Source organism: Polypterus senegalus, chromosome 1 (genome assembly GCF_016835505.1).
Source record: "Polypterus senegalus isolate Bchr_013 chromosome 1, ASM1683550v1, whole genome shotgun sequence".
NCBI classification, from domain to species: Eukaryota; Metazoa; Chordata; class Cladistia; order Polypteriformes; family Polypteridae; genus Polypterus; species Polypterus senegalus.
The window spans coordinates 87,063,036-87,078,257 of NC_053154.1; the positions used below are offsets into that span (position 1 = coordinate 87,063,036).

At 38.2% G+C, this 15,222-nt stretch overlaps 1 protein-coding gene across 1 annotated transcript; it reads left to right on the forward strand.

Moving 5' to 3' along the window:
* Nucleotides 1-9,938: 9,938 nt before the first annotated feature.
* LOC120528746 (thioredoxin-interacting protein-like) lies at nt 9,939-13,726 on the forward strand. The gene is made up of 7 exons (XM_039752893.1): nt 9,939-10,376; nt 10,872-10,947; nt 11,063-11,210; nt 11,624-11,726; nt 11,845-12,101; nt 12,217-12,552; nt 12,691-13,726. Exons 1-7 carry the CDS (start codon nt 10,124-10,126, stop codon nt 12,718-12,720), a joined length of 1,203 nt encoding a protein of 400 aa, XP_039608827.1. The 5' UTR covers nt 9,939-10,123; the 3' UTR covers nt 12,721-13,726.
* The last annotated feature ends 1,496 nt before the right edge of the window (nt 13,727-15,222 follow it).

Consider the following 15,222-nt stretch of genomic DNA (forward strand, 5'->3'; position numbering starts at 1 on the left):
TGATACCACCTTGTGTGGTAATTTGGGGTCTTGAGCTGAGCAGGTGCCGTACCAGGATGTCTTGCAGAGAGTGAGTATAGACTTCACTATGCGTCTTCTTAACGTTCTCCATTTTTCAAATATTTACAATTGTTGTCATGGGCTAGAACATCTTCAGAGATATTGTGCTATTGAACATTTCTGGAAGGCCACAATTAACTGCAACTTCTTAGTACTGTACTCTGAGAAATGATTTTGTTTTGTTTGACAGTACTGTGTTTCCTAAAACCATGATGGCCTTTTTAAGAAGCTGTCCATTCTTTATGAGAATTTTGCTGACTTTAGGCATTTAGGGCCACTCCATTTCCATTGACATATTTTTTATCTTATATTACAATGTATACATTGAAAACTTTAACGTGTTCATTCACCCAGTTGGTGGCTCATTTCTGTGTAGAAATATGAGAGGCATGGCGAGTTTAGGGGTAATAGAGCATTTTTGTATTATTATGCTCAAAATTTTCCACATATTAAAAAACTATTAATGTAGATATGGAAATATCGCATGGGATTTCTGTGCTTTATTTGTCTCATACATGTTCAGGGCTTCCATTTTTCTGTTACAAGTTCTGCAATGTTTAGTGCTGCTCCATCTCAGATCTAATCATTCATCTAGATGGTCTAAACACATGGAGTTTGCATGTTTTCCTCACATCAGTACAGGCAATGGCTAGGCTTTACCTATGCAAATCATATTTTGTTTAAACTTTATTATATTTATATATCAGCACAGTTTTCTGACATTGCCTTTGGGACATGTAATAATCAAAGCACATTGAAGCATATTTGTTGTGAATAAATATTGTATAACACAATATTCTCTAACCCTCTTAATGTAAGTCAGCGTTGCAGGGGGCTACCAACTAACTGGATCATGATAGGGCCCACTTTCACACATACACATCTTTGAAGGACAAACATGCAGGACAAGGACAATGGGATGTGATTTCAGGGTAATGGATCTCTGAGGAAGCACCATTAACCACTTGTCCCATTTATTAGCCAATATTCTGGAAAGTAAATGTACAATTTTCTAAATAAATTTGCAGTGAAATACAAGAAGATGATAAGAAACTCAAAAAATGCAAACATCAAATGTCTAAATCATGGATTGTGAAAAGAAAATACTTTTCTTTTCACAATGACCTCAGACTTTAGGTCCTGTTATGTGGGAGCATATACTCCAGACTATAGTTGTATATATAAACTTCTAAGCATGGAAATGTGTTTGTCTGTCTGTCCGGCGCAGAAGTGCGAAGTTACAGCATGAAGCTCAAAGAGCCAGCAAGACGGCCCCAAGTTAATAAGTCGGATGAAGAAAGAAGTACAAGGCTACAGCATAAAGCTGAAAGAAAGCGAGTCCGTTGCCAAGTGAAACCGCTGAGGATCTTAGCCGCTAATACACAAACAAGGCGTGCACATCAGCAAAACAAAACCTCCGAGGAGAGAGAAACTCGCTTAGCCACTGACAGACAAGGGGATGTGAGCACATCGGCAAAATGAAACCGCCGACTCTGCATTTCAATTTTTTTTTCTGACGATTTCAACAGTTTCTAGGAGCCCAGGCTTTTTACAGCATGGGCTTACACAGCTAGTATTATATAATACTTTCACTTAGAGTAAGCACAGGCAGAATAGCAGTGAAGTAAACTGTTCATTTATTCAACATAAGTATCTAACAGCACAAGAAGCACGGGCAGATTTACTGTAGCTGCAGTAGATGGCCGTTCACTCCAGGTTGGTTCAATGCTTTATTACACAGCCTCGTTAAAGGCACACAGCAACTTATGTCATATTCAGATGTTAAATAATAATAATAATAATAATACATTTTATTCATATGGCACCTGTAAGACCTCTTTACTTGGTTGTCTGGTTTTAGACCTTCTGTCTATTAGGTATACCCATCCTTTGAGTGCAGAGCCATGCCTCCAGTAAATCAATATTCACGTTAACAGAATGCACTATTTGAAATGGTTCTTATCAAACCTTTTGTTGAAAAAGTAAACAATCAATGCTTTAACCATCTCAAATAAGGGTTCTAAAACAAAGACAAACTGTCAAACTTTAACCATGTCAAGAATTCCAGTAAGGCCGATGACACGTTACACACTTTTTGTCTTGTGGTATGTCACGTCTGCCGACCGCAGTTGCCGGTCCATGCCATTTTAAACAGCTCACAATGCTGACAATGTCACACTTAGTGGTCATGTTCTGACCATCCAGCAAAGTCATGCTCTCCTCTTTTTCTGACAGCTAATAGCATGCTGCCTGACGTAGCCAGTGCAGTACGAAGGGTTAACAGGTGGGGCGAAATCCGCATCAATCTCATCCCCCTTTTTTTTTTGTTTTACTTTTTTTTTCATTCTGTTGTGGTGCATGAAACAGGAGAAGTCTGTCAGACGATGAGCTTCTCTTCTGTTTGTGAGGTCCAAAGCCCCAAGTACCTTAGAAAACCCAGGAGTGGGCAAATGGCCAATTTATTGAGGTCTCCAAGACAGTGACTTTATTTTTCACTTTCTCTTAAACAATTTTAACCTCCACCAATGTCAACTGCCCATAGTTTTGCCATTAAAACTAATGGACAGATATTGTTGGTTTCTATTTATGTTTAATCAGTTTGTGTTTGTTCTTTGTGTGTCTTAACCAATTTGTATTTATATCTGTTCCAGTTCTGTATTTAGTAATTAGTATAATCTATATTGGTATTTTAACGGAGTTGTTCACAGCGCTCTGTGGCTGCACTCAGTGAAGAGTGGTATACCAAAAATAAGTTGTATAAGTTGTCAGCTTCATGTACACAGAGCTCAACCCTGTAACTAAATCAAAATCACACAGGTCTGATTTTATCGAAGCGACTTTTCTGACTTGTTAAGATCAATTTAGATCTAAATGAAGGCTACAACTGATAATCACTGGAAAAGTCGTCCAATGTGACATGACCTCAATGTCACTTCAGCATTTCCGGCTATTCATTTATCACTTCTGTAACAAACTCCACGAGGTCAGAAGAAATTCACACATAATTAGGTTCCAAATCAAACATTTCAGCCTCGTGTCAATCAAATTAAATGGTGTAGCTTAACTCCAACTCACAACACAAGCAGAAGTCGTTTTTTTTGAAATTCTCAAATAAAATAATAGATCTTATTCCATTTTACATGCAGTGAAATTATATAAGATGCTTACAATGTAAAGCTTTTTAAAGAATTAAGTGGAGGAGTATATTGATGTGGCCAGAACCTGAGGAAACTACAAGAAATATTTTGTAAAGGCCATTTCTCATTAAGCAATTTTCAGTCATAGCCTCCATTTACATTATCTTAGTGAGCCAGTTGGTGGAACACTCGTGTGACTCTTGGTCGCTTAGAGTCACATACCTTGTGACTCACTCCAACTAGTCCGTGTCTCACTTCAATGAAGTCAGACAGGTTTGACTTTGTCTTTAGTTTTAGGGATGGGTTCTCTGTGCATGAATGCTGACAGCCAATGAATGATCATCCAGAAATACTGTACAGTATAATGAAGGCATAGAATACAGCAACAATGTGAATTGATGTGAATTTCCCCTTGGGATTAATAAAGTATCTATCTATCTATCTATCTATCTATCTATCTATCTATCTATCTATCTATCTATCTATCTATCTATCTATCTATCTATCTATCTATCTATCTATCTATCTATCTAACAAGGGATAAGGAAAGCAGGTGTTTTGGACCTCATGAACAGAAGAGAAGTTTGTCTGTCTGATTGTGTAATTTTAACATACCACGATGGAGTGGAAAAAAGAAATAATAGGGCCATGACTATGGCTAAACTTGCCATACCTGTAAACTCTTCATATAGCATTGACTCCACATAATCAGCTGTCACAAAAAGGGGCAAGCATGACTGTGACGGATGGTCAGGACTCAGTGAGTTAATGTGACAGTGATCTTCAGTTATTTAAATAGTCCAGCAATTAGATCAGCAACTGTGGTCAGCAAATCTAACATCCCCCCATGACTAGAAGTCATGTCAAAGTCCAAGTCGAGTCAAATTTATTTAGACAGAATATTTAAAAGCAACCACAGTTGAGCCAAGTTGCTGAAAAGATATGACATACAATTAACAAACACACAAATAACAAAGAACATCTGCATAATAAAATAAAATAAAAAAACAACAGTGAGAAACTAACTCAACTTAAGTCCAATATCAAAGCAAAGAAATGGGCCCTAAGCAAATATTTAAAACTTTCAACAGACTGTGTGGTTCTAATATGGAAAGGAAAGTTGTTCCAAATGGACAGAGCAGCTACTACAAAGGCTCGATCACCTCTTCTTTTGAGATAAGACCGTGGAACATCCAGAAACATTACGAGGGCTGACCTAAGAGCTCTAATGGGATTATAAACCTGCAAGAACTTTGCAAAATATTTGATGGTTCTAACCCATTCAAAGCCTTAAAAACCAATACTAAAAGCTTAAAGTCAATTCTACATTTTACTGAAAGCTAATGAATAAATGAATAAAATAGGTGAGATTTCATCATATTTTTTCTCCCAGTTAAAAGGTGAGCAGCAGCATTTTGGATCAACTGAAGATGTCGAAGAGACAACTGATTCACACCCACATACACGGAATTCAAATAGTTTAAACAGGAGGAGATTAAAGCATGAATTACTTTTTTTAAATCATTAAAAGAAAGATTGGGTTTTACATTTGCTAAAACCTTTAGTTGAAAGTAATTATTTTTAACAACAGAACTAATCTGCTTATGGAACTTGAGAGAACTGTTAAATATCAAGACCAAATTCTTAGCGGCTGATCTATTGTACCGAGCTAAAGGACCAAGGGTAGTAATTGGATCATCCAGGACATGGGGTTGTCCAAACATAACAACTTCTCCCCAGTCTGAGACCTGTTGTCCACATCAGACATCTCTAGGGGTGTGTCTTTATACAGTAGGTAGTGACCCACAAGTGATCGGTGTGAGAGGATAAAATGTCAGCTGTGGGCTCCTTTGACTATATCTGGATACAACCTCTTCAAAAAAAAGAAACAGAAAAGAATTTGTTGCCTTTATGTTTCTCACTACTTTTGTTTTGTTTGACCTCTTAGTCTATTTTCTCGAATTTGATTCTTGCCTGTTGATAGGTAGGTTTATTTTGGTTTAACTCAGTCTAGTTCATTAATTAAGTATAAGCAAAAACAATAAATATGATTTTAGCCAAAGTATTTCATGAGGGCAAAAGGTGAAATACAAAAATAACAAAGAAAGGATTGCCAAGAGAAAAATATTTAAAGATACAAGTGCAAGGTCATCCAAAACATTTAGAGATGCATTGGTTAGGTAGAGTTTTAAAATACAAAAGTACAGTCTTACAAAAAATAATAATATTCTGGAAGAATCTGTGTTCTAAGCTTACAGCTGGCTTAATGTTTATTACAGAGCTGATTGTGTGGCGATTGGGTATTTGGAGAAAGAAAAGTAAGGACAGGAATTGGGGCTTAGTACGTTTAAAAGAGACAGTACTGCTGCAATAAATTATTTCATTGAAGGTCGTGCACGGCACAGCAAGCATCTTGCATGAGACATGAACAATCACTGCGCCACCGTGTCCCCATGTTTCATAACATGCTTTAACTCCTATCATCATGACAATGATATCAAGTATACATCTCAGTATTTTAATTATTCAGAGAGCAGTAACATTATGAATGTAATGGATTCTGTGTCCTGACAGAGGAAGAGAAAGTCTGTTTAAGAAGCACATAGTGATTCACACACAAAGGACATAGAAGATCAAATACAAAACAAAGCATTTAACGTGCTACTTTAGTTACGATGGGATTTGAGAAACTAGTAAATTAAACGATTTTAAGATGAAGTTTATGATGTTCTACTTTAATGAGAAAAGAAACTACGTGATTAAAGTGGAAATTTTGAGATTAAAGTTGACATTTCTTGCTTTTTTCCCCACTGTGTGCCTATTTTTTTTTCTCTGTACCCTAATAAGCTTTCATATGACACTCAGGTGGGCTATGACTCACCTTTTCATGACGACTTTGATATCTGGCAACTTCTTTTTTATTTCGGGCACTGTGCGACTTTGTAATGTTAAGCTTTCGAGTTTCTCCGACACTTTATGTCACTCGATCAACTTCCTTTTGTTGATTATACCACTGTTTAAACCAACAAATAGTATGTTTTTCCTTGCTTCCACTTGGTATTCGCTGAAATTCTTCTATTTCCTCCCGTGCTATTGCCATTGCCTTTTCACAAAACGCTGAGCTTAAGGGCGATTTATATTTATTTACATATTTAAAGAGCTGTAATTATGGGAGGAGACGGGGCAGGACAGCAGACGTGTGCACATGCATTACTTTTCATGCTGACCGGGATTTATGTAGCGGAAGAACATGGAAGCTGGCAAACGCACAGATTTATGCATCTGGATTTTTTTGTGCGTACGAACTTTTCCACTTTTGTGCTTACGCCATGTTATAGTGTGAGTTCTATGCACGACGTTATACATGAGGCCCATGGTCTCTATATCAATATATCTGCTCTGCAGAGTCTGCCTCAGCTTAGCTACTCATTAGCATGGCTGGTTTATCTCAGGGCTGAGACTGAGATGACTGGGGTTTGAGCCCAAATGATGAAGAGCCTTGATGGACACACACGATAAAACCTAATCTGTGCCATAATGCTATCCTTACATTGTATTTCACCGACTATTCTGGGTAAACTATAAGCCTGATCTTATTTCCACCACTGAAAGCATGTAACATTTTACAATTTAACCTGTTTTATTTGAAATGAATAGGATTGTGTCTCTGGGTAATTCAGTGGTTAGTGCTGCTGCCTCACAGATCCAACATCCTCAATTTCAATCCTGTGCCAGGATGCCACTCTGCATCTGTGTAAGTTTTCCCCCCACACCCCAAAGATGCGTGTGCTAATTCCAAATTATCCCTGCATTGTGGCATATCTGAGATTGTTCTGCAGGGGCATGGTGTGTGCTTTTTCTTGCCTTCTGCACAATGCTCTTATTAGTTTATCATTGCTATTTAGTAAGCATTAGCTTTAGTGGATTGTTATGCTACACTTGTTCTCAGTGCTGCCAGGATAAGATCCAGCTTCCTGTAAACTTCAATGGGATTAAATGGGTTTGAAAATGTTTTGACCGAATTTCTGTTTTAGGTTTCCTGGACATGAATGGTAAAATACAGAAACAAACTACATATGAAAAAATGTCTACTATTATGAACCAAAGTGATCTGTACTGCCTCTGAATACACCTGGCCTAAACAAATTACAGATAAAGGCTAGTAAGTAAAAAGGCATGGCACCATATGTGAAATAAGCAAACATATTAACAAGGGTGGGCCCTTCACCATGGACATCCAGTACACTTTACAACACCTCCTGATCACACACGTCCATACCTGTATATCCCAAGAGTGAATATCAGGTGCACAGGTCACACGTTTCTGCTTGTGCGGCAATTACATAGTTGTGATGGTGGGCCACACATGAAGAGCACAGGCTAATGGCGACACATTTAGCACCGAACTTTCATACTTTATTCTGGGAAATAGAATTCGGGGACTGAGCATCGGGGACACGCATTTGTATTTGATCTTCGCAGGTTTTCCAGTAGTCTTGTACATAACGCTGGCGTCCTCCTTTTACATGCACTATCTCCTTTGCCTTTTCTCCCTCACATTTTGTTTTCTCTCACTAATGAAAAATGGGCTATAAAATTACGTTAACACGCGGCAAGCAATCACAAGACGGTCACTCCGTCCCGGAGCGATCACAAATCGCAGGATTTGTGGCACGGTAAAGGATGCGTCTTCTCAGAAAGACAATAGCGAGGAGAATACAAACGCAACTCCTTTAAACAAACGTCAAAAACAAGACGACGGCTCACCATGCGAGTGATTGGCGCCTCATTTCTAGGGTTGGGCCAGATTGGGGAGGGTTTGGGGGTGGGGGGTTTGAGGGGGTGGGATTCTGACGGAGGCGGATTTGGGCTGTTATGTGATGAATCAAAATAACTGGCTTCTTCCAGATTCAGGTAGCCTAAACAAAGGACATAATGCGTTGCTTCCACTAGGGGGCACATATAAACTGCTGTGCCCGCTGCAGTATCACAGGCTGATGACTTCTAATCTGTTTACAAGAATGCAGATAACTACAGAATGATGCACATTCCGCTCCCAGACATTGTTTTATGATTGCAAAGTACAACAACAACAACAACAACAACAACAATAATAATAATAATAATAATAATAATAATAATAATAATAATGATGATGATGATGATGAGAGTGATTTGAAGTTGTAAATGTTACATAGTCTTTAATGATACTATATCTAGCCTTTAAAATTAAGGTTGTTACTTTTATATTTTAAAACACAGTACATACGCAAGGCAAAAGAGCACGTTACTTAAATTTACTGTTCATCAACCTAAGTTATCAGCTCTTGCTATACAGCCAGCCTACTATCTTTGCTCTGCATATTGCAAGTTAAAAAAGATAGCGAGCATACCATGAATGAATACGTAACTCGCATCCATCCAATATCAAATGGTTCAAAATATGTATTATTATTATTAGTAGTAGTATTATATCCGATGGTATTTTTGTTGATCGCTTGGATAGTTTTATTTTTCTTATTGTCAACTATCCACCCATTTTGTGAGCTCGCTTTTCCTATATGAGCTGACCAAATGGCACACAAAGCAACCCTGGCCAAGTCCATCGCTGGGCACAACAATATCGTTGTCAATAATGACAATGTAGAAAGTTAAGTGAATAAGCGGGTTACAAAGTGGCTTGACGGATAGATGGATGGATAGATTCAAAGTATTTGTAAAATGTGTTACAAAGTAGAAAAGAAAATTATTTTAAACGCAGTACTCGTTTTATATCTACAATTTTATATCAATACATAGAAACTTTCACAGTTGCGCAGGAATTCGGCGACAAACGCACACTCGTGGCGCATTTCAGAAAACAATCTGGAAGTTCAGGGTCGAACAAAGAAAATCGACAAAGTCAAGAGCACATGATTTTTTTCGATTTTTTTAAAATGGACTGTCATTGAAACTTAGTTTTATTGCCATCTGTATTAATATTATTTGTGGTCAATTTGTGTCGTTCGAATGTTACATATTTTTCCTTGTAAACTGAGCCTTGAAAAATGCAGTTAGGGTAACATTAGAGAAGTGAACGAAGATATATTTTTAGATCTTGGGAAGAAATCAAATAATTGTTGTTCCATTTATTTATAAGAAAGAAAGAAAGAAAGAAAGAAAGAAAGAAAGAAAGAAAAATATTGGAAACGCTATTTATTAAAAGTATTTAGTGTTTTATATTTTCACTCAGATAATCGTCGTTATTATTTTTATCCAGGAATGCAAGATTTATTCTCGCAATTCGACCGTTTTCTCTTAGCCTTATTGAGTAAAACGTGAGGAATGCGCATCCCTAAAATGTTTGCAGTACATTTTGACCCGCCCATTTGTTCTCTGTGGAGAAAACACATCAGACTCCAAATATTCCAACAACTTGTGTTGAACTGGATTGGCAAATTTTCGCATCAATCAATGATGTCTGTTACATTTCTGACAACGGCCCGCACTCCCTCTCCGCTCCCTCACCCCTCCCCTCCTCAAGCCTAGAGCGCACAAGCTGTTTTCTGAAGTCCATGTGCTGTCCACGCGTACCTGCTTGCTGCTGATTGGTTGCGAACGACACAAACAACTCACTACAGCCAATAGCAGTGCTGTGCACGCGGTGGTTCATGCCGTTCACTCTAGAAGCACATGCACAGCTGAGTGGGAGAAACAAGGCGAGTGAGTCAGTGGCTGAGGCTGGGTATATAAAAGCGCAGCTTCCTGAATTGTTTACAGCAGTTTTCAGTTACAGTGAGCGATAGGAGGTTGGAGCTTAATTCAGGCTAGTGGTTAAACCATACACAAAAACGAAAGCAATTGACCCCCGGAATTTTGTGCTTGTTCATTTATTTTATACAGAAGATAATTAATTCCAATAGGGTATTGCAGTTGAGACCATCAACATGGTTGTAATGACAAAAAAGTTAAAGGAGTTTGAGGTCGTGTTCAACGATCCAGCTAAAAGCTACTCCAGCGGAGATAAAGTGGCTGGAAAGATCGTCTTGGAAGTACAGGAACTCACCCAGGTGTCCGCAATGCGGGTGATCGGCATCGGATGCGCAAAAGTGGAATACCCGAAAGGCAAACAGCACTGCAAAGAAGAAGTGGATTACTTGCGCTACGAAGACACGCTCCGTCTGGACGACCATCCCACAGGTAGGCATGCTCCGTTATTTTTTTTTATCATATTATAACTGGGATTTTGAAGCTTTTTATGGAATCATGTTTAAGGTTGACCGAATGACTATAACATTTAAGTAGCGTTTTTCTTTAAGGCACAGGGCATAGCTCCTTTTGTGGGAACTGTAAGCGTATTGTATTGCATTGCATGGGAGACTGACGGGATGTCTGACTGGCTTCGCTGGCAAACTGTAGGGGGAGCAGCGGAGTACCGAGCGGGGATTCCCGTAGTTGGCGTCTCTGAAGGGAAACACGGCTGGGCGGGATGAACTTGAGTCAGCCTTTTATGTATGTGGCACACAAAGGCAAAGCTGGAACAACGTCAGCGGTTTCTGTTCCAGCTGATGGATGTGATACCCATGGCCCTGTTTTTGCATGTGATTAAGAAAAAGCAAAGTTAGACAAATGCGAGATGCTGTTTGACGTGAAATTGACCTAAAAAAATTAATGGACTATTTCTCTTTATTACAGAAGAGGATGGCTCCGTTATTCTGAGGCCTGGCAAAAGATACGAGTACATGTTTGGATTCGAGCTTCCACAGCAAGGGTAAGTATTTCAGAAAGGCATGCAAGGCTATACCAATTTATTTATATTTTTGTTAATAAGTTGTATTTATTTTGCACAAGGTAACCTTTTTTTTTTTTTTTCTTGTCCTTTACAGACAGCTTGTCTCTTCTTACAAAGGAAAGTTTGGCAGTGTGCAGTATTACGTCAAGGCCTTTCTTGACAGACCTGGCCAGCCTGCACAGGAGACAATGAAGAACTTTGAAGTTTTGGAGCCCATTGATGTCAACACTCCAGAATTGATGGTAAGACATTCATATGGTACATGTGTGATACTAGCGTAAGAGGTTTCTAAGCATGCAAAGTGAGCATTTTTAAGACCTTAAAGAGATTATTTGGAGTGTATCCAGAGTTAAGTCTGTTTATTGGCTTATGCACCATATGGCCATACCAATTTTAATATTGGTAGACAAGCAATTTTAGTACACAACTGTACAACATGGTCACCCTACATGTGTATAATGTTTAAATAAAAATTCCTGAAAATGTCTTAAAATACATTATACAGCCATCTGTAAAGAGTAACTTTTTAGAAAGTATCTGTGTCCCATTAGTGATGCTTGGTAAACTTTTAAGTGATTAGCCATTTGTTGTTCATTAACTGACCATGCTTAAATCACTGGCTCGGAACTAATCATCTTTTTTATTTCCTATTCAGTCTCCAGCAGTTGGAACAAAAGGAAAGAAAGTGACCTGCATGTTCATCTCTGATGGTCAGGTGTCTGTTAATGCTAAGATTGACAGGAGAGGATACTGTGAAGGTAAGTTTTTAAAAATAAAATGACTAGCTGCCTTAATTTTCAGACTTGTTTTTAGTTTTGCTGATACTTCTTACGGAGCATTAAACTTGACTAACTCATTTCCATGTTTCTGAACCAGGTGAGGATATCTGCATTGATGCAAATTTTGAAAATACCTGTTCTCGCATCGTCGTTCCAAAAGCAGCCATTGTTGCCAAACACATCTACCAGGCCAATGGACGGAGCAAAGTCCAGAGGCAGAAGCTGTGCTCAGTGCGGGGAAACCACATCATTTCAGGCACATGTGAAGCATGGAGAGGAAAGACCATCCGTGTACCAAAAATCAAGCCTTCCATCTTGGATTGCAACATCATCCGTGTGGAGTATGCCCTCATGGTATGTTGCCTTTGAGTGTTTGTTTGCTTGGATGTCTCACTGCACATAAAGTAAATGGTGGAACTTCTTAGCAGTTTGATAATACAGATTGTTAAATGCCTTTTTCCTCTTTCAGGTATATGTCCACATCCCTGGCTCAGATAAGCTGATTCTGGAGCTTCCTGTTGTCATTGGTACCATTCCTTACAATGGATTCAGCAGCCGAAATAACAGTTTGTGCAGTCAGAGCAGCAGTACAGCTAGCAACAGCTGGACATCTATGCCATCTAGTGGTACAGCTAGCAACAGCTGGACATCTATGCCATCTGCACCTCCAAGCTACAGTGACATCTCCAACGACTACAGGATGGAGAGTCCCACCCTTCCACTGCTTGATGACTATGATGGCTGTGATAGCCCACTTTTCATGATGGCTCCTCGATTCGAGTTCCCACCACCTGCATATAAAGAAGTAAGTTGTATTTGTCTTTTCATTCTCCACATGTACTTAAGTGTTAATTTGCCTAGATTGTGAAGTTTTTAAGTTTTAGATTTCATTTTTTTGGGTTAAACTTATTTCTCCTTTTTTTTTTCCCTCCCCATTCTCTAGGTTGAAGAGTTCAATGGCAATGTTTCATAAGCAAATCACATCCAAGCCTTGACTGGTCTTTTGAACTTGACACTTCATCGTACTGATTTTGCAGAAGCCTGCTTGGCAGAGTTTTGGGCAGGGGCTTGCTGCACGCTGCTTGAGCAGACAGGTCTCTGGTTACAGTGGAGAGTGAGACTGCAGCATCGGTTTTGGCATCTTTTCAGATCTGCTCCAACACTGACATACTGGCGAGGAGAACAAGCAACCATATGCTTAAAGTACTATTTCTGATGCATTGCGTGGCAAAGCACTCCATTCAGTTTTGAAGAGTGCAACGACAAAATGAAAATTATATACTTCTAGCTTTAAAGCACTCCATTCAGTAATGCAACAGCAAAATGAAAATTATATACTTCTAGCATTTCAATGATCTTTTCTGGAAATTGAGAAGAAATTTTAAGGTGTATATGCATTTCCATATTCTGTAAACCCCTTTTTTCAGGGCATTAGGAGTCTTTTGGGCGCTGCACTAAATGTGCTGCGGGTTTTTTTTTTTTTTAAGCCGTCCTTTTGTATCATTCCAATTATGCTCCTTTGTAGAAGTCTGGAAAGACGATAAGGATTACTGATTTGTTTTTCTTTTTAGTCAGATTAATGTATGCAAAATAAGCTTACCGATATTCTACTTTAGCCACTATCCAATCAGAAGAGCAAGGGTCCTTTTTTGAGCCTGTTGTAAATCAGTATTTTGGTTTTAGTTACTACTGTATTAAAAGCACTTTTTTTTTTTTTAAACGCAATATGCTTTTGAACTGCCTGTGCAAATTCCACTTTTGGTGGTTTAATACAAATGTGTTGATTGTCAGAGCATTCTTGGATTTCACTACAAGTGCCATATTTTGTACATATTTTTAAACTGCTGTGGCAAATCAACAGCAATGCACTTTTCTTATCTTGTGTTTTTTGTTTGAAAACTCCTGTTAGCACTGCATTTCATTCTAAATTTTAAAATATCTTTATAAATAATGGAGTTTGAATCTGTGAATTATTGTATTACTTTTTTATTTTTATACATTTTTTTTTTTCTGTATTGAAAAAGTGTTATTTTGTAATATATTTAAAACCCTATGGGTTACTTTTATTATTTGATGAATAAAAGTTTGAAGTTTATTTTTTTTGGAGTCATTGTTTTTACTTGGTCTAAAGCCACTAACTTTACTTGTAATGTCCCATGGCATTCTCAATCTTGATTGAGAAGCATCTCCAGATGCGAGCAACAATTCTCTTCCTTGTTGACTGTCATCTCCCTGCTCGAGGGGTGCTTGGCGTGTCCTTTGAAATTCAGAAGTTTCATTTGAAAATGGGTGGTGATGTGATTTAATTTTCTAGATGTATATGATGTGTGCTCCTGAAACCACCTTCTCCCTTAATCTTTAGGAGATTTTAAATACAATGCAGCTTCTTGATGACTGCCCACTGTGTTAATGGTGCAGAGATGACAAATCCAGTGCAGGATTCATTGTTTGTTGTTCTTGTGTCTTCAGAACATGGGCTTCTCTACCTTCTGTGCAATATAAACTGATTCTCTATACCACACTTGGTCTTCAACCTTCCAGATGCCTTAACATGTGGAATCTTATAAATCTCAGCATGTTATATGATGTCCCAGGACCTCATCATTTCTTGGGTTTACTTATAACCACAGTACTGTAGCTCTGTGGTTTTTAAACATATCTCAGAAACGTGACAATAGAAACGAGCATGCTGTATTTTTTTAATAAGTAAATTGCTCTATAACTGCATTTTATTTATATGGTGCCTTTCCCATTCTCAAAGCTTGTGTATTTAATGTTTTGATAGAGCGAGTTAATGTGGCACGTTGGATATGATTCAGTAATGCAGTGGTTTAGGACCCCAGGTGGCTGCAGGTTTTTGTTCCACCCAGTCTCCCAGTTACCTCTAATTGTTCTTCTCATTCTTCATTTACTGAAGAGCATAGTGTAAAGTTTACATTTTTTAAGTTCTTAAGTACTAGGGTGTTGTACCGTGTTAGCCATTACGAATGTAGAGAAAAGCCAAGCAAAATGACAACTTTTATTGGCTAACTAAAAGGATTACAATATGCAAGCTTTCGAGGCAACTCGGGCCCCTTCTTCAGGGTCCAAGTTGCCTTGAAAGCTTGCATATTGTAATCCTTTTAGTTAGCCAATAAAAGTTGTCATTTTGCTTGGCTTTTCTTTAAGTTCTTCACTCTATTTTTCTTTTTTTTTTTTTTTTTTAAATTCTCCTAGACTCTTGTTAATTGTATCCTAATAATGACAATGCAGCATGGAGTAAATGCCTGGGCAAACAACTGAATGTTGAAAGCTTCAGCCACATCATTTCCTAGTCTAAGCACTACTTAATAATGGCTTAAATATCCAGAGCACCTGGAAAAGCAGAATGAAAATCATGGTGAAGATAATAACAAAAATCTTTAACCCAGTAAACCCATGTAACGTAAGTACTTGCTTAATTCCAACAAAATCTAGCAAACATGATTTTCAAATT

What these genes read in the sequence shown, in the direction of transcription:
- LOC120528746 (XM_039752893.1), top strand. Translation starts at nt 10,124, where the DNA reads ATGGTTGTAATGACAAAAAAGTTAAAGGAGTTTGAGGTCGTGTTCAAC. An exon ending in TCAACACTCCAGAATTGATG is followed by an intron (nt 11,211 to 11,623) that starts GTAAGACATTCA and finishes TTTCCTATTCAG; the next exon opens with TCTCCAGCAGTTGGAACAAA. An exon ending in CAGGAGAGGATACTGTGAAG is followed by an intron (nt 11,727 to 11,844) that starts GTAAGTTTTTAA and finishes TTTCTGAACCAG; the next exon opens with GTGAGGATATCTGCATTGAT.